This window comes from Vulpes vulpes, chromosome 7 (genome assembly GCF_048418805.1).
Source record: "Vulpes vulpes isolate BD-2025 chromosome 7, VulVul3, whole genome shotgun sequence".
Lineage (NCBI taxonomy): Eukaryota > Metazoa > Chordata > Mammalia > Carnivora > Canidae > Vulpes > Vulpes vulpes.
This window is the reverse complement of record NC_132786.1, coordinates 29,250,236-29,275,813: the sequence shown is the minus strand read 5'-3', so window position 1 is coordinate 29,275,813 and position 25,578 is coordinate 29,250,236. Positions and strand designations below refer to the sequence as shown.

General features: G+C 37.8%; 1 protein-coding gene across 1 annotated transcript in view; it reads right to left on the bottom strand.

The window, feature by feature from the left end:
• Positions 1-25,578, bottom strand: part of ZMAT4 (zinc finger matrin-type 4) — a 335,088-nt gene that overhangs the window by 30,382 nt on the left and 279,128 nt on the right. Inside the window, exon 6 of the mRNA XM_025993639.2 lies at positions 19,638-19,734. Coding sequence (XP_025849424.1) covers positions 19,638-19,734 — 97 coding nt within the window. The remainder of the gene's footprint in view (positions 1-19,637; positions 19,735-25,578) is intronic.

The following is a 25,578-nucleotide window of genomic DNA, read 5'->3' as shown; positions in this document are numbered from 1 at the left end:
AAACCTGAACATTCTGCTGTTTTGCAGTTATAAGTAATAGGTGGTACACTGTGCTTCAAGGTAGCTGCTAAATCTCTTGTGTCATCACAGAAAAACAGGGCCTGAAAATGATAAAAAGTTCTAAAGCCATGGTCGACTTTCATCCTAAGGTAAGAATGTCTATCAGGTAGTTTTAAGGACCAAAATAATGGCACCTTACATTCATACAGCATTTCATGCCTGGTGTCATTTGATCCACACAATAATCCCATTGGGAAAGTAGGAAAATTATTATGCCACATTTTGTAGATGACTTAAAGTGAACTGCTTAAAGTTTCATAGAACAGAAGTGATATGGATGGCATGAGAATTCAGGACCCCTGAATTTCAATCTAACATAATTTCTTCTATATTACACTCTTGGCATGAATCCATTCCTATGCCAATGACTGCAGTAGTTAATACAGGAAAGAAAAGAAAGAAATACATACCGATTATTCATTCTATGCCAAGAAGTACACCAGGTATTTCACATACTTTATTTCATTTAATCATTATATCCAATGGCACAGCTCTTGTTAACAACAGTTTTCAGATGAGGACACTTGAAAATGAGGGAAATTAACAAGAGCATAGCCAATGGTCATTTCTGCCCTTTGAGGGTGTAGGTATTACAGGTGTCACATATATCAAAGCCACTACTGTTCCATCTTAGTATTTCTGTCCCTAAATTCCTCATAGTTACAACCTGACATGATAAAAGGCGGGATCATCCCTAAGTAATTTTGTCACTTCAAGGTGTTTATATTTGGGTAAAAAGCAAGGAGAGAACATACTTCAGCAATGACTGCAACCAAACCACCAACTTTTGCTTCTGCCTTGCACAATTACAAACCCACCACTGTCTTTTAAAACAAATGGAAATTCACTAAACAAACTAATCTAGATTTTGGAACTACATCAGTGAGAACACTAGACATAAATTTCTGCCTTCACAGAGCTCACTTGAAAGTATGAAACAATCATAAATACACCACAATCTTCGGGAAAGGTCCCTCTGCCTCATGCCACTCCCTCATCTACCCAGGGGAGTTATCAATAGCATTTGCCAGGGGAAAAAAAATAGCATTTGCCAATCTTTTTATTGGTTCTTCATCAACCACTTCTCAAATACTTCTTAGTCACCATCTCCGATATCCCCTGCAGCCTTCAAGATCAACCGAGACAACAGTAGCAGAGTTAACATGAGAGTTTGCCTTGGCAGAGCACCATGGCTTTATGGTAACCTTATTGGATTCTCATAACCCCAGGAGATGTGCATGGTGTCCCCATTCTACAGATTAAGAAACCGAGTTCTAGAGAGGTTAAGATATTTTACAGACATCATATAATTAGTGAGTTGACAACTAGTACCTGTCAGAGCCCGTGTTCTCTACTAGAAGGTATACAGCCTCTCCTCCAGATGATCGGTCCTTCCTCACTGATAAGATTGAACTCATGCAGCTGAAATTTCCCCTGCCTCCTTCTCTCCAATGAATAATGTACCTATGATCCCTCTGTTCTTCCTCCAGTCTTAGAGTGCGGGTCCTTTCTTCTACCGGAGAGCAGAATCTTATCTTTCAAGCCTTGAGCTCTCTGCTCCTATCTTCTCTAGGTTCTCTTACATTCTATGCAAAGTTAAGTCATCCGGTGAATATTCCCTCCTCTTCCCTTCCTCATCTCTCACTCACCCTTCAACATGCCAGTCTATCTTCTCTCCTGACTGCTCCACACACTACCTTCACTAAGGTTTTCGAAACAGTGCACTTCCAGACTTACACAGATAGCACTTGGCCTGTATCTTATTGGATTTCACTGCTGCTTTGACTGCCCATTATCCCCTCCTTCTTTAAAATCTGTCCAGTGTTGAGATGCTAGCCATATGATTCCCCTACTTTTATAACTATTCCTTTTTTTTTTAATTTTTTTAACTATTCCTTTTTGATCTCCTTCATATAATTTCTTTCACCCACACTTAAATTTTGTCATTTTCCAAGGTTTCATCCTTGCTTGCCTCTCTTTAATTCCATATCCTCTTTTTATTCAATAGCACCTTTGCTCATCGTTTGAACAAGCACCTCTATGAGGATTCATAAATTTCTATTTCCACTCCTAACTGATTTTGTAACTCCCTCCCATCTAAACTCTTATATCTGATTTTTATTGGAAAATCTTTTTATAATGCTGCACAGACATCTCAAACTTAACATGAATAAAAGTGAACTCATGATTTTCCTCTCTCTCAACTCAGTGTTTCCTCCTTTATTCAAGTGATGCCACCAGTCCATGCAACTTGAGTCTGAAGTCCAGATCATCGTACAGAGCCCACCTCACACATCCATCACTCACTGCATAGTGCGATTCATGTCTTAGATGACTCCCTTAGCCCTTCTTCCACCCAGGGCTTCAACTACCTTCCCAGTTCAGAAGCTCAGCACCTATTGTTGTCTCTGTTTCTAGGCTTTTACAATCTGCTGCCAGAGTGATATTTTTAAAGTCCTTCAGTGTGACTCCATTACCTATAGGATAAGTATTGTCTGTCTCTCTCCTCCTCATTCTCTTTAATGACACAGAGGACCACGTATTGTAGCTCCTATCTCCTGCTAATGTCTCAGGCTTATTTCTCTCTCTCTCTTCACTGCAGACTCTTTTCTAAAGGTATAAATCAGCCTTTTCTAATGGTAGTGTCACACCTTAGACCAACATCCTTAGCTTTCTGTACATCTACTCATTAAAAACTCACATCAAACTCCACCTCTTCCAGGGAAGTCTGCTAACACACTGAGCCAGTTGCCCCTCTTGTGCTTCCATAATACTCCCTGCCTTCCCTGACATGGCATTTCCCATTTTAAATTAAAATGATCTGCCTCTGACTGTCTTTAATACTAGAATACAGTTCAGGCTTCCTGTGTGTTGGTCTCTTCTAGGCACTAGAGATATAGCAGGGAACAAGATACAGAAAATCCTCGCTCCTCTGCAACTTTTGTTCTATTTGTGAAAGTGTTAAGTGGATAGATGGCTGGATGAATATATATATATATATATGAGAGAGAGAGAGAGAGAGGTGATAGACGATAGATGATAGATGAGGGGAAGAAAGAAGAAAGAAAGAAAGAAAGAAAGAAAGAAAGAAAGAAAGAAAGAAAGAAGAGAAAGAGAGAAAGAAAAGAAAAGAAAAAGAAAGAAAAGAAAAGAAAGAAAAGAAAAGAAAAGAAAAGAAAAGAAAAGAAAAGAAAAGAAAAGAAAAGAAAAAAAAGAAAAGAAAAGAAAAGAATGGAATGAATGCTAGGTACAGAGTTAAAATAGAGTGATGTGACCGAGAACACCTAGGAGACATTTACGCTTACAGTTGGTTGACAAGAAGGAGCAGTCATGTGGTGGTTTGTAGAAAACACATCAGGAAGAGGTTCCAGCTAGTGTAGGAAACATAAAGTTAAGACGGACAAAAGTTTGCTGTTTGAAAGTCAGAATGAAGGCTGGTCAGCATTCCCAGAGCACAGTGGGCAAGGGGAGGTTGATCTGACCTAGCACAGATTGGTGGATAGAGATCAGATCACACTGGGCTGTGTGAGCCAGCAGGAGGATTGGATTCTCTTCTGAGTTCAATGGGAAAGAAACCTTCAGTGGATTTGCAGTGGAGAAGAATAAAATCTGATTGCATCTGTAAAAGGCCACTTTTGCTGCTGTGTGAGGAATGGTATATAGAAAGGCAAATATGCCCACAGGAAGTGAGTTGGGAGGCTGATGCAGGGAGTCCAAAAAAGATGGAGACTGGAGGCTTGGATAAGGATGCCAACAGCAGAGATGGAGGAATGAGAAATGCAGAGGTAGCATCACAGGACTGGCTGATAGATCGGACATGGAAATGAGGGGAAGGAAAGGCATCAAGGTTAGCTTGCAGACTTTCACTTTGGGTAACTGGATAAATGGTAGCACTGTTTAGAGATGTGGGGAGCCTAGGGAAGAAGGAGGTACAAGGAAGGAAATCAAGTGTTCTCTTTTTAATCATGTTAAGTTTGAGATGCCTGACTATAGAATCTGGAGTTTGGAGGAAAGGTGAGGGCTGGATTTGATGGTATGTATCAAGTGGATTAGATCTCTTCTGGAAAGTATGCTAATAGAAAACAATATAGCACCAAGGAAGGATCCCCTAAGCTCCTCTGTGACCAACATTTGTACCCTACCTGTTCACAAAGTGATGAAACTATTTTCTTTAGAATAATCTTTCATAATCCTGTCAAACTTCGCACTAAAATGTTGAAAGTAAAATAGACAATTTCACAAAGGGAAATTGGATATTTTATGGTAACTTGTTGTCCTGAACAAATTATATAAATAATAATACTTGCAACCACAGATGGTACATTTCCCATGAAAACTCTGCAATAAATCCCTGAGCCGTAGCACCAGCAGAATTTTTGTTTTGCTCATCAATGAGAAAACAAATCATTGTATCTCTCCCTTCAATTTAATCTCAGTATGCAGATAAAACCAAGTATTCTCCAGATGGTACTTTAATTTTTTAGTATTCTGGGTATAATTCATTCCCAGGTGGATATCAATTATCTGACACATATGATCTAGAATATTTTCATTAAAGACATATGGTTCAGTTAACAAAGAAATGGTCTTTCCTTTATACATTTCATGTGTACCTAAAGAAAGAGATTCAGAATGACACTCATTAATAAAACAAGTTTATCTTCCTGAGAAAACTGGAAACCTTTGAAGTCACTCTATTTTTGGTTTTTTAATTTTTTTTTTTCAAAGAGGGACAAAATGACTCAGCCTTGATATTTTGGCCTCTCATTTGGCATTTGACCGTTCTGCCTTATATTGTTATTCAGCAGCTTTATTAGTGTGCTGTGGTAGTTCCGTATCTTGCCTACAAAACATATATGCTACAAGGCATGGCCAGGCTGAGCGACATTTCCTAGGATTCCCTTCCCTGACCATGTCTAGCTTTGTCTTTTTACACTCGGAAGGTCAGTGCTCCTATAGCTCATACACATGTCAGATTCTTCTGCAAAACATTCTCCACTGAGGTTGAAGGTGGTGAGCATTAACTTGTTTCTGTCCACCCTCACAGGTTCCAGCTCATGCTTGGGAATTCAAGCTTGTCCTTGCTTTCCCCCACTTTATATCCATTCCCTTTCCAACATCCTCTCTTGCAAATGTCAGGCTCCAACATCAGATGTAAAGGCTACAGTTTTAGAGGGTGCTTAACTAACTTCCACAATTGTCTAGGGTCAAGTCTCTATGTGTGTGTGTGTGTGTGTGTGTGTGTGTGTGTGAATGTGTATGAGTGTTTGCCTGTGTGTGACTGTGTCTGTGAGAGTGTGTGTGAGACTATGTCTGTGTAAGTGTGTCTATGTGTATGTCTGTGTAACAGCGTATGTCTTTGTGCATCTGTGTGTGTGTATGTCTGCATGTCTGTGTCTCTGAGAGTGTGAGACTCTGTGTGAGAGTGTGAATGTGTGTAAGTGTGCACCCCAGTATGAGTATGACTGTGTGTGAGTCTGTGTGTAGTGTGGGTGAGTGTGTATCTGAACGTGAGTGTGTGTAACTGTGTGTCTGAAAGAACGTGTCTGTGTGATAGTGGGAGTCTGTGTGTGAGTGTGTCTATGTGTGAGAGTGTGAATCTAGGTGTTTCTGTGTGAGTGTGTCTATGTGTAAGTGTATGAGAGTGTGAATCTGTCTGGGTATGAGTATGTGTTAGAATGTGTGAGTGTTGTGAGACTATGTCTCTCTGTGAGAGTGTGAATATGTATAAGTATCTCAATGTGAGTATATCTGTGAAGGTGTGAGTCTATGTGTGTGTGAAAGAGCATGTCTGTGTGACAGTGTGAGTGTGTGTGAGAGCATGTCTATGTCTATATGTGTGTGAGCATGTATGTGTGGGAGTGTATGTGTGTGTGTGTGTGTGCATGTGCGTATATGTGTATATGGCAGAGGAGTGTGAATGGAGCAGGAGGCACCAAGAGAAGTGGTTTTGCTTCTCTGACTGAATCTTGGCTGATAGATGTTCATGGTGCTGCTCTTTCTCTCTGCCCCTTTTTCTACTCTGGAGGCTACACCCGCTCTCCAGGCTGTACCTTTCACCATCCAGCGCACTCCAAATCTCCATTTTAGCCCTGGTTGTATGAGTACCAAACTTGCCTCTAACTACCTATAACACCTTCTCACTTGGATAAAGTACCATTACTCCAAAAGCACTTGTGTCTAAAACTTAGCTCACTAAGGTGCTTCCAATCTCTATTGGAATTGCTTCCATGCCCAGACAAAGGCAGGCACCTGTGACTCTCCTCTATTGTCCTGTCAACATGGTTATCAGAGGGTTCCTCAGAGCTCCAGAGAACAGGAGGGCCCAGGGGAAAAGTTCAGTGGGTTTGCTTTAGACCCTATATGTCCACTTCTAATAGAGTTGTTTTTATTAAATTCCACATACTATTTGTTTTAAAAAAGGGCTCTTCTATTTAATTTGAGTTCTCATGCATGCCACGTAGCTATGCATCCTCCTCTGCCTTTCTCACTGGGTCCATCTCTGGGACGGCAAGGCCCTTTCCCTCACCCATTGAGAACACTGGTAAGGAACTAGCCGACTTTGTTCTTACCACAGCCATTGTGGTCATTATGGTATCAAACTTCAGCAAGATTCCTCAGAAAAAAATCAACCACTACCTCCTCAGTGACAAACTCTGGATTTTTTTAGTCCTCTTCCTACTTGACTCTGGGATTTAGTGACTCTGATCTGCACCCTCATTCTCAACAGGTTTTTCTGCCTTGGGTTCTGAAGCACTAATCTGTCCTGCTCTCCTACTTAGAAAAGAAATATTAAATGTGTCATTATGAGAAAAGGTACTGACTTCTCTTCCTCTGTCACCCTGTGTGTACGTGTGTGCATGAGTGCACAAGCATGCATAGATTTGTGTTTATCCTTGTTCTTCTCTATACACAATCCCTGAATGATCTCATCTATTCCCATTTCATCTACTTCAGTAATCTGCTATGAGTTGATGACTCCCCAATATGTATCTCCAGCCATTATTTATTTTCAGAACTCCAGACCCATAAAGCAAAATAGCTACTGGCATCTCCACCTAGTTGCTCCTAATCACAGCCCACCCCAACCTGTTCCCCAGCTCATCTCACCTAAACACATTTCCCTCGTTATTCAGGTCTGCACTCATTGCTCCCTTCTCTCAATTCTTTGAGTAATATTATGTAGAATTGCTATCATATATTAGCATTGTAATGCTCTTTTATTATGTTTGTTTGTTAATTAGTTTTCTCAGTTAAACCCTATGTTTCTTGAGGGCAGGGATCACACTACTGACTTTTTTTTTATATTGTGATATCAATATCGTAGCTAGACATCGAGTAAATACACAGAATGGAATTGAATTGAAAATGTTTAAGTATTGCAAATAGCTTTAGAAAAGGAGGACATGCCAGGAAGTCATAACTATATCTGCTATCTAAATCCAAAAGTAACTTGATACAATTCATTTTCTTTGAACACTAGTATAGTAGGAGAAATAGTTTTAAAGTAAAAAAAAAAAAAAAGAAAGAAAGAAGAAAAGAAAAAAAGAAAGAAAAGAAAAGAAAAGGAAATATTCTAAACTAGATTTTAAAATTTGACTTAGAACAATGTTTAAAAAAATTTTTTTGGTCAGCACAATTCTGCATGACTTGATAATGTATTTCTTTTTTTTTTTTTAAAGATTTTATTTATGTATTCATGAGACACAGAGAGAGGCAGAGACATATAGGCAGAGGGAGAAGCAGGCTCCCTGTGGGGAACCCGAGGCAGGACTCGATCCCAGGATACCGGGATGATGACCTGAGCCAAAGGCAGATGCTCAACACCTGAGCCACCCAGGTGCCCCAGTGATGTATTCTCTCCACTGCCAACTTTTTTATTGAATCCATGGATGACAAGCACATGATTTATTAGACTACAGTGGTTCTGTTCCTTTGTCTCTGAAAACCAGTCAGAGACTAGGGTAGTGGGGAGGAGGCTCAGAAGCAGACATGGGGCATCTTAGACTCTTCCAGCCCCTACCTTTGCTCCCCATAGTCAGACCAACCAACAGCATAGGCCACTGGCCTTACATCCAGTAGCTGAGAGAGGAGAAATCTTCCCCACTCTCATCCCAGGCTCCCCTGGACTCTGGGAGGCCACATATCTGCTATCTACCTATCTCTCCCTGACTGAAAACAATAAAGGAACTACTTATTCCATCTTTCAAAAGCATACAAACAGGTGAGTCATGAGGTCAGGTACATTTATGATTGTTCCAGAATCTTTGCTTTATGAGCACTAAGCTAGAGAAACCAAAGAAATCATAATGGACAAAATTGTGATAGTAAGGGAATCTGGAAATATTTTTGTGTAGAAAACATATTTAACTCATTAAATGCTATATTTCTCTCTTGTCTTTCTCTAAGTCCAGAGTATAGGGAAGCAAGTATTATCTCTTCCAGCTTGCCTGGCCCTGGGCCCAGACAGGCCAAGTTTGCTCTTGCCAGCCCCAGTTCTCCCTTCTGCATTCTCTACCCAACTCAATGATACCCTTTGTATTTCTATCTCAGGCCCCTCCCACCTAAACTTCTTGCAGGTAAGATTCTGATATTTGTCATTTCCACGTCCCACATCCCATTATGCCATTATCCCCGGGACTTCTATGGGAAAGTAGTCAATATTTTTTTCCCCCTATGGCAAAAAAATAGTTTGGCAATTAGCTAGCAGGTGTGTATGGGGGAAGGGTATCACTCTGAGAGAAGAAAACAACTCCCTGAAATCACATCATAAGGCAGGTCCAGTGTTATGGCCTGTCACATCCTCTCCTGAGAATGAAGAAATTATTCACAATTAGCAGAGAATATTGTGGAATGATATTCATGATATTCACTGACTTTAGTCATTCAAATCCTGGGCTGGTCTCAACTCTAATTAAACAGTTGAGAAAAAGAATACTAATTGTTGAGCATCCACTATGGGCCCAGGATGAGATATTTTAATCAAAAGATCCAGGCATAATCCTACTTCTAGGTTAAAAGAAAAATTACCGACATGAATAGTAAAAAAAAAAAAAAAAACCTGCTTTCGAACAATAAAGCACTTCTTGTTATAAAAATCTGACTTGGTCTTACTCTTTTATCTGTGCATTATCTTATAGGAGCTAATCATTTGCTATCATTTCCTAGAACTGTACACGAGAGAAAGTGTTATGAGCATGAAGGCAGAAAGAATAATTAGAGTGGTTTCTAACAGAAGTTGGACAGATAAATGTCTCTAATCATCATTCTTTGATCACAAATGTCATTTATTCTTAACGTAATTTTCATTCCTGGTTTCTTCTCTCACTTATTAATAGCATTGAAATATCCTATTAGGTGTTACAAGATTTAAATTACTATAAATAAGTAATGAGCACTCTTCAAAAAGAAAGAGAGAGAGAGAATCCAGAAAATGTGAAGTTTTAAAATGAAGAAAGTAGTTTTTTGTGGTAAGGCCTTTGAAGTCCATACAACAAAGCAACAAGCATTTCTTGGTGTGTTATCCTGTCTGTACCTGACATCCCTGATGGCTCCTGAGCCTGACTTCTTTCTGTTCTTCATAACTCAGGGTTCAGACTAGCTTGGGCACTAAAAGCTGCATTTCTGGTGATGACATTGCAGGCACAGTGGTCCATGTTGTGCCCGATCCCCCAGCTCCACTTCACTGCCAGCCACTCACAGAGTTCTCTGACCTTCATCACAGAGAAGAGGCACCAGTGTCCTCTCCAGCAATTACAGTGGACCTAAGGACTGAAGGATCTTTCTGGAATCACAAAGTTTTAAGGTTCAGGCTTTTAAAAGATTATATAAATTATATGAACACTTTAAAGAGAAGAAATGTAACATTAATTTGTTGTTCTCTACTAGGTGATTTAGAACCTATTATACAGTGAGTTACTTATTTATTAAGCTAATGACCCAATCAGTGAATGTTCATGACATGTCATCTTACTGAAAATCCTCAGACCATGAGTGGACCAAGTTCCATCCACAGAAATGAACTCTCTAGATTCACTATAGAAATGAGAAATATAGAACTTGCATGTTCCAGAAGGCTGATTCATTAGTTAGCTGCTACTGGGTTTCTTGAGAGTTAAACTTGAAATGAAAAGTGCCTCTCCAATGTATACATACATTGAAAACATTGATAGATCTTTTCCTTGCACTGATGTTTTTCTGATACACTGGTATGAGAGTGCCTGACCTCTTTCCTTCACTTTTAAAAGGGGAATAGCCTGCATGGCCTCTTGATATTGGCCCAGGTCATGATCTCAGGGTGCTGAAATTGAGCCCTGTGTTGGCTCCATGTCTAGCATAGAGCCTGCCTGAGATTCCCTCTCTTCTCCTCTGCATCCCCCCCCCCCATTCCCATACTCTCTCTCTCTCTTAATCAGTCAATTAATCAATAAAAGAGGAATAGATGTTGGCCACTAAATTTCCTGGCTATAGTGACCCATCTCAGCGTACATTTTATCTGGTCTTTCTTTGCCATGGGAGGCACATTTTCACTTTCAAGCCTCTTACATAATATAAAATAACACAATTATGACATCTGGCTCTAAGACTAAGAAATTGAAACCTATATAGTTGATTCCAACTTTCCAGGCATGGAGGCTGCTGAAAAATCTGAAGGTTTCCCCTACTCAGTTGCCACGAGTAAGAATTATGCTGACCTAAAGCTGGATTTAAAATGAGCAACTTTAGAATATCCAGCTAAACTCTTCTACCACAGAAACCTAAAGTGTCCTTTTCTGATATAGATACTTTAAGGACATAGATTCTAATTTAGTAAGTTGTCTGACCATGAAAATCTTACCCATTAGTAAGTTTATCTTACTTAACACTAAAAAGATGTTAGGAAATGAAATCTATTATTTCAACACTATCTATTGTCAGGGATATAAAATTAAAGGTCTAAAACTCATCTTCTTCAAGGTTATTATAAGATCTTTTTGTTAGAACAGAAATAAGTTCGGTGGTGATGGTTTTGGAAATCAAAAAGAGTAAAGTGCACATGTTATCCTGTTAGGTGTCTTTAGAAGAAAGGGCACTTGAATAAGGAAAAGAAAAGACATAGATCTCTGGAGAGTATAATAGCACCAGAGGCTGTGGGTAGAGCTTTGAACTACTTGTGTCCTGTGCTTGAAATATCACCAACATTTCCAAAAGCTAACTTTATAGATTTTGATTTGTATTTGACTACTCAGCATGAAATGGACTGAGATTTTTCTGTAACCCTAAAAGCTATAGAAAAACACATATTTTCTATTTGCTGTTAAGGACTATTAAGAATGACAGATTTATATGACTATAATGATGGTTATGTAAATTTGTATTCTAACTGAAGTCCAGATTCTGGCTGTATCTTGCCATTCTTAACACAACATAGAATGGTCTAGATAATATTAGCTCAAAAAAAAAAAAAAAGCACAAAAATCTTCAAAATGTTTATCATTAAGTTATAACTTAAATAATAGCGGCCTATGCTTAAAGAGATGTCACCCTCATACACAGAGATCATTTGTTTCTTGAGAAAATCCTACCAATTCTGGAAGACCAGGCATTGATCAAACACTGTGACTCAAACTTGGATTTAATCAGCTAATGTTGACATTAGCAAGTATCTAGTATAAGCTGTAACATGTGGATGTCAGAGTAGAAAGGATACATATACTTTTAGAATGGTAAAATAAAAAATACAAATGGGAAAGAAAAATAGACTCATATACTCAAAATAGTAAAGAAACTCTATCCAGGGAGTCACAGAGAATGTTAGGACAGTGATTTTAGGAAATTCAGCCAGGAGGATTGTTCGATTTATTTTCAAGATTTATAATCTTTGGAGCAAAAAGTGATAATTACAGATGTTTGACAAAATGCAACTGATAATCAAAGTGCTGGGTAAAGGAGAAAACCTGAGTAGGAGCTGCAGTGTAAAGACCACATGTAAAGGGGAATATTCAGAAAATGCTCTTTCTGGTGTTGGGAGATTGTATATAAAGCTTGAAACTGTTGTATAAAATGAGGACTTGGAGCAGGTAGAAAGCATAAGAGCACAAGAAACTCAAAATGAGGACATTCTTTGAAGCCCTCACTCAGATCACTGTTTATAACCAGCTGTCTGCTTAAGGTCAGTTTGAGTTCTAAACACTGAACAGGTTTGTACTGGTGTATGAGACCAGAAGCAGGCAAGAAATGAGTCTGTTATCAAGAATTCTGAAACAATCTTGCATAAACAGTACTTGGAACCGAAGTACTAAATGTTACCTCAGCATTCACCTACCCATTCTTTGAAGTGCATTTCGAATGCAATTTCATTAATATGAAATGCAATTAACACTTAAGAAAAAAAAAACCCCATCATGCCAAGTACTGTACTATCTATACACTTCGGTATATTTTGCTATTGCTGTTTTTGTTGTTCTTAAAAGTCAATTCTCACTACAGTCAGTTTGTTTTTTTAATAAACATCTGCTGTATATTCCTAATGTGGAAACTAAGTACAGAGAGGCCTTTGAGTAACATGCTCAAAGTCACACAGTTAGCAGACGGTGGAGCAACGATTGAACCCAGATGGTCTCATTCCCAAACCACTTCATGGCACTCACTTCCCAATCACCTTTCCTAATGGTCCCCTACCAGATGCAATGACTTCTTCCTCTGAATTTCACAACATTTTCTCACACTTATCGTATCTTGCGTAGTTCTTAACTATAATTACTTGACTACTTGTTGCATTCTCTCCACTAGATTATAAACTTGTTGAGACGTATAATTATCTCTGCCTCTCCTTCAGTTGTCCCCAAGGCCTATTTAATGCCCCACACATAGTAAAGTGTTCAATAGATTTTGGTCATGGAATTGAATTAAGTGGGGTGAGGGGCTGATCTGTCTAATTACTCACCACTACCCCATCCATACTATGGAAATCACAGCCAAGTGGACCTGCTCAATCCTCTCTCTCACCCTGAAGAGAGGTGATAGAGAGCTGAACAAGGTAATGCAACCAAGAGCAAGTTTCCATTTTCATCTCATTTTCTCTCCCTACTTCCCCAACAAAATCGACCTACATAAAGCGAGATCTTTAATTTATTTAATCTGATTCCCTGGCATTTCATGTTCTAGGATAACCTTTAAGAGATTAGACAAATGCTAGCAAAACTCAATATTCTACTGAAGTCTGGCTGGAGTAAAAGTCAATGGCAGCTAAAGATAGCTTACAAATGGACATACTCTCATTTCTAATAAACTCTGGTGAAATGTGAGAGAGTGGTTATAGTACCTTCCAGAAGACCCAGAAGGAGTACAGGACTAGAAGCCTGAACTGCTCAGGTGAGGGGCCAAAGTCTACCTTAGAACCTTCCTGACTTCCTCTTACCTATTCCTGCGCCTAAGGAGCTACCAGCATTATGCTCTGTATTCACAGCTTGGAATAAAGTTAAAAATAAACTTCTGGGGCACCGTAGGCTCAGATCATGATTTCAGAATCTTGGAATCAAGCTCTGTCATCGTCAGACTCCCTTGCTCAGTAGGAAGCCTGCTTCTCCCTCTCCCCCTGCCTGCTGCTCCCCTGCTTGTGCTCTCTTTCAAATAAATGCATTTAAAAAAATTAAAATAAGTTTGTTTCTCTGTCTTCTTGCACAACCAACTCCAACTCCTTTTGCCCAAAGTTATAAGCATTTGAAAAGCCTCTTTGCTTTTTGCTTAAGGCCAGGCCTCCAGGACTGGATTCCTCTCATAGGATTAACTCTGCAATGATTGGTCAGCTTCTGGGCCACCCACCAGTAGAGAAGTAAACACAAAAGCAGAATAATTTTACAGCCAATCTTCTGCCAGCTGAAACATATTAAAAAGTTAAAGAAGCTAAACCTCAAAATCATAAAATTAGAGAATGTTAGAAATGACAGTCTTTGATGACCCCATATTCCAGCCCCCTTCTGTTTCCTTGAAGACACTGAAGTTCACTGAGGGGACGTGATTTATTCAAAACCATACACAGAAAGAAAGAACTGCTGCCACATGAAACCATGTGAATTAATTTCGAAAACATTATGTTGAATTGAGTGAAAGAAGTCAGACAGAAAAGAATGCATACTTTATTATTCCTTTAAGTTCCAGTATAGGACAAACTAAGCTATGGGGAAAGAAATCAATGTTTGCCTGGGGGTGGGGGGTGGGGTATGAGCCCAACTGGGGCCCAAGAGAACTTTTGGTAGTTTTGAAAATGTTCTGTACTTTGACTGGGCTGCTAGTGACACAGTGGACCCAAGTGTCAAAACTCATCTCACTGTACCACTAAAATCTATTCATCTTGTTGTGTGTAAATTGAGTCTCAACAGACTGATTTTAAAATATATATATTTTTTGTTATTAAAAGCTGCACAGGGTGTGAGAGGTGGTGCTGACATGGGGACTCAAGCGATGTGCTTCCCAGGCCAGGCCTGTTGGGCTCCACCACCCTTCTTTCAATTCTTTTTCTTCCTGATTCAGATGGTCTCTTCAGTACCAAATCTTGGTGACTGGTTCTGGATGACTCACTGAAGCAGCATAACAAAGAACATGAGAGGTATCCAATGGGGTCCACAGTTAAATCCAAGAGATTAAACCATAGGCTCACAACTACTCTAGAGACAGCCATGACTTATGCAAATTTCAAACAAGATGAAATAATCATTATCAGTCCCCCCAAAAGGAGGGGGCTAGTAAATGAGTGAGCTAAAGAATATTAGGTGCCATTGGTAATTCTAGATGTAATATGAAAGAATGAAAGTGTTCCCCATTTAGTTCTTCTCAAGCCTGCAAGGGCCTCATCTAGTCACACACTGTAATTATAATGTATCCCTCATTATGGCGTGTGTAGCAAAAGTATGCAAGTGAGACTTGGAAAGATAGACTTGTCAGGATTGCCTGTGCATTAGTGCTATATATAGATGTATAGCTTTTCTCTGGCTTTTCTGGAATTCTTCCCTTTAGGCTGTGGTCTCTTCCTTTTGAGAAGGTGAACTCTGTTTCATCAGAGGCCTTCCTCAAAGAAGAAAGGGCTTTTGACACCAGTGGACTTGAATGTTCTGCCTCTGAAAACCAGGGCTAACTAGAGAACTCTTCCTGACCTCCAGGCCTGCTACATCTTCATCCCTCATGCCTGCAGCAGGCACCTTATATACAGTGCTTAGGATTCCCCTTGGCTGCAAAAGCTTGGTGATAATCCGGAAGCCCCATTTCCTAGAAGAGCCATTTTGCACAGCCAGAATCATAACGTGAGACAAGCAGAGCAGTTGGCTCGGGTTCCAGATTTTGCCCTTGTATCCATACCTTTCCTAGCAACTTACAAATGATTATCTGCTAAAGGGAAATAACTTGATGTCCTTTGGGAAAGGCACCTCTGTTTTAAAATCAGTCTTTTGTCCTGCTTATCCCAGATGTTAGTGGTAATACATATATTCCATACTTTCAGAAAAGAAAACATTCTTACGAAAAAATATAATACCAAAACCTCAACCCTTTTGATTATTGAAATCCGTGGTTAGGGGCACCTGGGTGGCTGCCGGTTAAGTGTCTGCCTTTGACATGGGTCATGTTCTCAGGATCTGATTTTTCCTCTCCCTCTACCCAGCCCCCCATCTGCTCATGCGTCCTCTCTCTCTCTCAAATAAATAAAATCTTTTAAAAAAAAGGAATTCTTTGCTTTGTGCCAGTAAACCACATTGAAAATTCCACAAAAAAAATCTAGATCTTGAATCTTTGAAGACATCCATGCATTGATTTGTTGCTCATTTATTTGCTTGCTTCCTACATTTCTTGGAGTTTTAAACTACTTTTATTTATTAGAAGTACAGACAGTTCCTGATGGCCAGCATATTTGTAAAAATATTTATTATTGTACACTCCTCAGATTACTAACTGCTATCCTAAATGCAGAAACTGATTTCCATGGTATTTAAAACAAATATATTCCAGCTCTGAAAATTAGTCTAAATATTCATTCAATCACTGAAGAAATAAATATGATGGGCAAATGAATAATATGAAGGCTTTGTCTAGAGGACTCATAATAGCTGGGAAAAACTGCAGAAAAAGCAATGGATATCACATTTAAAACTTCTTCTCAGAGGAGAAGCACATTTAGAAATTACTACTAACTTTTGGTCAGTCTGACTTACTCTTTTCAACACTTGTGTCTCATTTCCAACCAACTGAAGTATCAAAGTAAGTAATGACAATTTTTATACCCATTATTTCTAGGTAATATAATGTCCTGAGGCTTGAAGTGTTCCCTAAACTGAAATTTAAGTACATTATGGGAGAATTGTTCATTAGTCTATGATATGTACTCATGTGTCTTTAAATTTCATTTTAATCATTTGTACTAATTGACAGACTATATCCCCTGGAAACCCTGAAAAATCTACTAATAGGCAATTGCTTCATATGTCAGTGTGATCATTTGCATTTCTAAACCTTTAATCTCATTAGATACTTAATATTTCTCTTGTTATTTAACAGTGGAGCAAAATTTGAGTGCCATTTTGCTGTTTATGACATTTGCCAAAAAAGGAAAAAGCTTCTTTAATGCTAGTAAAAAGCAATATGATGATAATGGTATTATTTAAGTATTATTATATCAGTAATAGCACTGATGGGCAATAACCTGACTTCTGCTCTTGGGTCTGCCAATCAATTATTTTTGGGGCTTTGGACAAGTCACTTCTGTGAATCTCAATTTTCTAACCTTTAAAAAGGAGATGTGAGCATCTGGTCAATTACAGGGATGCTGTGCATCTTATACACATTAACACTTTCAAAGCATTTTAATTTGTTGCTATACTCCAGTTGTACAGAAGTTCCCTTCTAGTTAACAATGGTAACCCCCTCCCCATATCCACCATCACCACCATCATCATCGTTATCCTTATTGGCATAGACATAGGAAGAAGGTGCCCAATAAAACATGACTAAGGGATACTTCTGGAACAAGGTAAATAGGTTTCACAATGTATGCAATTCCTAAGGCTTCCCTTAAAAAAGTACAACAAATTGGGTGGCTTAAAACAAAGAAGTTTTATTTAAGTTCTAGAGGACAGACGTCTGAAATCAAGGTATCAGCAGCTCCTTCCAAAAGCTCTAGAAGAGAGTCCTTCCAGCTCCTGGTGTTCCCTGACTTGTAGAAATAATCCTAGTCTCTGCCTCTGTCTTCCCATGAGCCTGCTCCTTCATGTGTCCCAATATCCCTTTCCTTCCTCTCATAAAGACACCATGTGTCATGTGTCATGTGCCCTAAATCCACACCCTAAATCCAGAAAGATTTCATCTTGGGATACTTAACTGTTTACATCTGCAAAGACCCTATTTACAAAAAAGTTCACATTCTGAACTTTTGGACATAATTTTGTGGACATAATTTTGGAGGAACATTGCTAGTTCCAGGCTGACTAGGGACTTGTATTAAGAAAAAATGGTAAGGCTGAATTCAGGATTAGTAGGAAAAAATATCATAATCATGAGCAAGATACAGGAAAGTGAGCACACACTTGTTATGTGCTTGTCATCACTAAACACTTATCTACAAGGGAACTGAGACCTAAAGAAGATTTGTCACTGCCCCTGGTCACTCAGTGGCAAAGTTGCACTAGAAATAAAATCCTCTGACTCAAAATTCTTTCCACTACACAATTTAATAATCTCTCATCTCAACACCTCTTTAGAAGTTATTAGTAAAAATATAAATATAAGACCTTGAAAATTACTGACACCTTAATACTTATGTTGATTTAATTGGTCAGATTAGAGTCGTTAAGAACCATCTGGCTGACTTCCAGTTCCAGCTCTAATAGAGGAATTGGTATTGTACTAACCTTCCACTTGAGAAAAAAACAAAAGCTGGGTAAAATTTAAAGGGAAACTTTGAAAGTTTTGAAGAGTTGGGGGTAGCAGATGTCTATACTTTAAGGAAAGTATTACTAGTAATGAAAGACATTTCATGAGGACAAAGTATGGTTCAAAGGGCCAATTCAATAGGAATATTTTTTAAAAATTCTTAAATTTGTAAGCATCTAATAATGTACCTTTAAGTATATAAAGAAAAGAAATATAATTAAAAGGGCACATAAAAAAAAAAAGGGCACATAGGCAAATTCATACTTATAGTCAAAAGTTTTTCAAATACCTCTGTTTCTCATGAATATAATAAAGCAGACAAAAAATCAGTAAGGACATAGAAGATTGTACAAGATTTAAAAACTTAATTGATATATAGAACCATTTACCTAATTACTGAAAAAGGCACATTCTTTTCAAAGAAACATTGAGTTTTACCAAAATTGAACATTTGCTTGGGGCATAGAGCAAGTCTACACAAATTTCAGGAGACTGAAATCATTTAGAGTATGTCCTCTGACCACTGTGGAATTCAGGTACAAATTAATCCCCCAAAGCATAAATAGAAAAAGCCCCCACATATTAGGTTGTAAGCAAAGCACTTTTAAATAATCATGAATAAAAGAAGAGATCAGTAAAAATCAGAAAATAAATTGAAATAAATAATGATAATAATTCTACATATTAAAACCTCTAGGATATAAAAAATAACTTGTGGAGAGTAGCTAAAACTATCTGTTGAGGAACATTGAGAGCTTTGAGTGCATATATGAGAAAAAAAAGGAAACAATGATAAATGAAGCTAGGAGGAAATGAAAATGAAATCCACAGAGAGTAGAAAGAAAATTTTTTAAATGGCAGAAAAGAACTGTATCCAGAGAAAATCAACAAACCTTAACATTCATTCATTGAAAAGACCAATAAGGACTGATAAACTTCTAACAAAAATAAACAAAAATTTTTTTAAAAAGAGACAAATAAACCATATTAGGAATGAAAACATCCTAAAGACAATTATACATAAAATCAGGGGATATCGTGAACAACTTTATACCAATACATGTAAGAGTGTAGATAAAATGCAAATTCATTGAAAAATAGCTAATTTAAAACTGATATAAGAATAAATAGAAGATATGAATAATGTTCCATTAAAGAAATTAAATTTTGGGGAATCCCTGGGTGGCTCAGTAGGTTAGCCCTGATCATGCCTGCCTTCTGCCCAGGGCATGATCCTGGAGCCCCCGGATCGAGTCCCGCATCAGGCTCCCTGCATGGAGGCTGCTTCTCCCTCTGCCTGTGTCTCTGCCTCTCTCTATCTCTCTCTGTGTCTTTCATGAATAAATAAATAAAATATTTAAAAAAACACTTAGTGTAGATCTAAAAGTTTCCCAAGTTTTGTGAAAATGTGTTCAGCTGATCTTGAAAAAAAAAAAAAGAATAAATCAAGCAAACAAAAGATCTTGTCATTACTTGTGCCAAAAAAGGAGAAGCCATTTTTTTAAGTTGTGCTAGGTAGACCTTGGAGGCTCCAGCATAAATATTAGGGAAACTTTGGAGATAAGGAGATGTCATTTCTATAGACTTATTTTGTAATATGTAAAATGTTTAGCCTTTTTTTCACGATACTATAAATTATTGTATGCAATAGGACTGAAGGGTGAAAGCATGAAAGTACCTACTTGGTCTGGTGTTTAGATCCTTTCAGATGGGCATGATACTGTTCTATGGAGTTTAGAGAGACACTGCAGATGGTACATCTGTAATTGCGCCTCAGACCTGTGGACAACAGACAGACTTGATTAGCTGCATCTTTGCCATCAGTTACCTTAATGAATACCAGGATCTCCAAAAGTTTAGGATAGAATATCTTAGAGGGCCTCTGTTCTACCCCACCAACACTTCAATCTTCCTTCCAGAGCCCAGCCAGCATCTCCCTTAGCAGAAGTTAGAAGCAGACTGCTCTGTTTCTGGATGCCTAAAATTATTAGAACATGCTTCCTTGAGATGCAATGTTTCTGGATATTTTATAATCCAAACAAGGCAAATTCTACTTTTTTCTTATAGCATATAGACATGGCAAGCTGTCATCTCTGTAATGAAATTTGGGACTCCAGAGAAACACTGTCTCAATTACTCTTCCAAACCTATTACAATGGTATAATCACAAATTCAACTTTAGACCTCATTTGTTTGAGTTCTTCCAGGATCATCTTATAAAATGTAAACACCCAAGACAAAGATAACAATCTAATTCACATAAAAGCTTACTTTCTACCAAAGAGTTTAAAAGAAAACTATTCATTAATTTATTTATTAATTTAATTCATTCAATTCATTCATTAATAAAGTAACAACTTTGGGCCAGGCACTGGGGATTCCAAGATGAATAAGATGTACTTTGCTTTCAAGGAGTTTAGTAAAAACATTGACTTCTTTATAATATTGATTCATCTAGAATCAAATGTGTTAGAAAGTAGCTTTAACCAAATTTTAAACATTTGTCACAGCTCAGAGACCTACATGAAACACATTCCTTCTGCTACTATGTCCCATCAGAGTAGAGAGAAAAGTAAACTCTGAGTCATGATCTGAAATTTTGAATTTAAATCTTGGCTCCAATTATTCCCGGTTGTATGATCTAGGGAAAATCACATAATTTCTTCCTGGTCTCAACATGCTGACAAAGTCCTTCACATCACAAGACTGATGTGAGAATTAGGCAAATAGAATATATTAACATCCTTATCAAGCAACAGTTGTTATTAATTTTGCTCAAAATTCTGTCTTACCCTTGTAAAGCCAGAATTATAAACAGCTGTAGCATTTTTCCCCCCTGATGAATGCACAGCATTTTCTAAGAGATAAAATCATTCTTATTTTTCTAAAAAAGAAATTGTGTAACTTGCAACCTGGGTGACTTTATGCAAATTAGTTGACTTCTCTGGACTTCTCTTTCCTAAAAGGATTATGGGAAGGACTAAGTGAGATAAAGTATGTATCAAAGAGTATCCAGTACATAATAAGTGATCAACATAAATTAGCTCTTATTATTTCAAAGTGATATTAAAATGGAATTATATTTTTCTTCAAGGTCACAGATGAAGCCCTAAATTGAAGCCCTTTGCGCATATCACTAAAGTGAAGCAGGTCAAAACATCCAAAAGAAATAGTCAAGAACCAGTTTCTAATCCTGAGCTGACCACCCACCACCAGTGTAAAATAAAGGTTGGAGAAGAAAGAAATAGGTAGATTATTTCTTACTTACCCTCCTCCTGAATTGGAGGTGTCCTCTTTCACCTCAAACCTATGGGGAAAGAGTTTAATGGAACTAATGCCCTAAAGGGCTTGAGAAGTGCCTCCTGTTGCACTTGGGAAGTGAAGTACTAGACCCTTTATATGCCCTGCAAGATCCAAAATGCTAGAGTCTATGGCTAGTTGGCTACTTTGATGGCAAAGCAAGAAAGAGGGCAGGATTGGGGATGTATTCTCACAGCTTTTGCTAGAGTAAAAGATTCATGACAGTTTCCCACAGACCATGTGTGTACTATGTATGAACAGAGCTGGTTTGGTGATGTTTTGGATATCGGAGTTGGAGGCAACAACATCTCAGCAGATAGATGCTAAAAGTGTTCAGCTGGATACCTAGAGGCTTAAAATGACCCCAGAGGGAATACCCATATCAAGTAATGCTGAGTTCCTGAAAAGTCATGAAATCACCCATGAAAAGAAGAGTCAGTTTGTAACCCCTGCCAGATCTGGTAGCTTCTATGCCAGCTTTGCACGTGTATCTATCAAGTCAATTTTTATCCCCCTTGCCTTTATAACCTAACACCCTGCATGCCTCATCCCTGGAGGAACCTGAGGCAACCTTCTGAGCTAAAAGGATAAAAGCAAAAGCCCTAGAAAAAAAGCAAAAGTCCTAGGCAGAGAAAAAGAGAGGAGCCTACTGAACTCTTTTCTTGCAGCAAATAGGCAGCCCAAGCAGATCTGACCTGAGGGAGGGAAAAAAACTAACTTTTAACAAAGTTTGGAGATACTTAAAAATTATTTTTCTATCCTGGATATATCAATTAATTGCATAAAACTTTTATGTATCTAATAATGAGAGTAAAGAACTCTTTCCAGTTTAAAAGTGAGTAAAAATTCATGAATCTTATCCCAGTTTTTATCCAAGGGGTAGGAATGAATTAATCCTACAGAGATGGCGGGGTTAATAAGGTTGTTTTCTGACTATATCCTATGAGTCCGACTGACAGAATGTTGTAACATCATCAATAATGCAGAAACAGCAGAACTTCCTGGAAACTTTCAAGTTCTTAGGGCCTCTGTGCATGTTTCAAAGAAATATGTCATGTCATATGATAAGCTAGGCTGGCCAGTGTGAGGACTAACTTGTGTTTGTTTCCGTTTCAATTATATAATTGGACACTGACTTACCTAATTGCTCAAGTAAGAGTCAGTTTGGTTATGGGGAAAAAAAAAAAAAACAATAAAACCGCATATCTGGGATCTTCTTGGAAATCAACCTAAGGAACTGAAAACTTTTTCAGCACAGGCTGACAGTATGCAATAGACAACTTTTAACTCTCTATTACTTCAAGCAATGACTCTCAAACTTCTGAGTGTGGATTCATCTTCTAGCAATCATGCTGAAATGCAGATTCCTAGGGACAGTTTCCAGAAATTCTGATTGGATAAGCTTTGCATCAGGCCTAAGATTCTATAAGAAGTTTCAGACCTGTAACCTAACCCACACCACACACATGAACAAACACACTAACACTTTAAAAAGACTGGCTCATACACTCATACCCCTTTTTACTTGAATTTGTTAGAACAATATGGGGTCTTAAAAAAGAAATAAAGAAAAGGAAAGAGAAGAGAAGAGAGAGAAGAAAAGAAGAGAAGGAAAAGAAAAGAAAGCTATTCCACAAAGAAGAGCTGTGCTTACATCACCTTTCCATTTCACAGGTGTGCATGACTCAGAAAGATGATTGTAGTTCCCAAACCCAGAGAACATAAGTTATCACAAGCAGCATGTGAGTTGTTTGAATGCTTCTCCAGGACTGATCCATTCCTTCTTTTATGCATGGAATCAGAATATGAAAACCAGCTTCAGGTCTTCCTCCTTCCCGGGTTTTCCATCAATGCTGTCATAATAAATGGTAACTGCTATTTATACGGGTCCTCTTCAGACTACAGACTAATCAAAGTTCCCTCATAACAAATAGAGGTTCAGCTTGGCAACAGACATAAATATTTATGTTTAAAAATGGGCATTTTTAAGATCACCAACAAATCTAAAAAATATTCTGATCTGTGCTTTTCATTACAGTTCTCATGCTCTGCAGCCCAACAGAGGCGTGGGCAGAAAATATCTGGCACTTTATTACGATGTAAACTACAGGAAGCATAAACTAGAAAGGCAGTGGGTATAAACAGGCACAAAGGCAGAAAAGGAGCAGAGGAGTCCTCCCCCACACATGACACAGTGCCCTTGGTGGGAAGTTAGGCTTTTATTAATGCTCACTTGAAATCCTAATTAGTTTGGAATTATACGGCTCCTTTTCCTCAGAGAACTAGAGAATCTTATTAAACAAAAATGCCAACTTTCTTATTCAATTCATTTTCAGTGCAATACCATATGAAGAGTATCCTAAAACCTTTGCATACCTAAAGATCATTTCTGCAAGATTGCCAGTATGTGTTGGAAAATATAGTCACTGCTACAAGGAACTGGTAGCCCAGTTGGAGAGAGAAGGCATGTATACAAATAGCAACACTGCAAGGTAGATCAAAAAAAAAAAAAAAAAAAAAAAAAACACAGGAGAAATGGAATGTAAGGGAATAGAGAAGAAGATTGTTTCTAACTCAGAGAATCTGGGAAAGCTTCGTGAAGATGCATCACTTTTGTATTTATATTCTTAGCACAGTGTGTAAAACAGATGGTCCTGGAGTGTTTAGCAGTATGGGACTACTCAGTATGTCTTTTCAAGTCTCAAAAAGCCAGACTTTAGATGCCCCTGCAACTTCAGTTGTATTCATTTTACATTACAGAAACATCATTGTACCTTTATTATGATGCCAGGTAATTTTGCTGAATGCCAAGAATGTAGGAGAGAATAAAACATATCAAATAATTTTGATGGAGATGGTTGGGTAAAAGACAAGAAACAAGTAAACAAATAAACACATAACTACAGATTGTGAAGGTGTCATTCAGGCTGTTAACAGGACAACAAGAGAGAAACAGAGAAGGATGATTTTGGACAGTATGCTCAACAGAGTTCTCTCAGAAGTGTGAAATGAAACCAGAGGGATGAGATTCAGGCTGTGATCTGAAAAACTTGTTAGAGTTGTCCAGGGAGAGGGAACAGTAAGTAGAGAGGGCCAGGAATGGAAATGGGCTAGGACTGTTAAAAATACCAACCAAACAAAACAAAGCAACTGTCAACCCAGGATTCTATATTCTGCAAAACTATCCTTCAAAATTGAAAGTGGAACAAAAACATTTTCAATAAACAAAAATTAAGAGAGTAGTTTACCAGTAGACCTACATTACAGAAATGCATATAAGGTTTTCAGGTGGGGGTGCCTGTGTGGCTCAGTTGGTTAAACATGGGCCTTCAGTTCAGGTCATGATCCTGGGGTCCTGGAAGCAAGCCCCATATCAGGCTTTCTGCTCAGTGGGGAGTCGGCTTCTCCCTCCCCCTCCCCCTCGGCTGCTCTCTGTGTTCATTCTCTTTTTGTCACACACACACTTCTCTCTCTCTCTCTCAAATAAATAAATAAAATCTTTAAAAGAAAAAAAAAAGATTCTTCAGGTGGAAGGCAAATGGACCAGATGTAAACACATATCTACAAAAAAAAAAAAAAAAAAAAAAAAAAGAAGAATAAGTGATTAACACGTGGATATCTTTCTTTTTTATTTCTCTAAATTTATTTGAAGACAGAAAACAATTTAAAAAACTATGACATCATATTGTGTATTATGATATTTATGTAGTATATATGTGTTAAATATATGACAACAATAGCATAAGAATGGGTAGGAGTAGAATACTGCTAAAAGATCATATACTAAATGTACTAAAATAGCAAATATCAGTTATAAATAGATAGTAATCATTCAAAGATGCATATTATAATCCCCTAGAAACAAAGATATAAAGCTAAAGAGCCTATGGAGAAATTACATAGGATAATAAAAAAATATTTGATTAACCCAGAAGAAGGCAGGAAAAGAATAGGAAAATATAAAACAGATGGGAAAAATAGAAAATAAATAGCAAATGTTTTAGTTATATTCAATCATATCAGTAATTATATTATATGTAAATGGATCAAACATTTAAAAGGCAGAAATTGGATAAAAAGCACGATCTAAATATATACTGTCTCCAGAGGTATATTTTGTATACTTATAGTTAAAAGTAAAGGGATAAAAAAAAGGATATACCATGCAAGCAGTAAGCATATGGAGTGGAGGTGCCTATATTAATGTCAAGTAAAATAGATTTCAAGATAAGAAATATTGCCAGATATAAAAAGGAAGTTTTATCATTATAAAGTGAGAAATTCATCAGGAGAACCCAACAATTCTAAGAGCAGTTTTGCTAA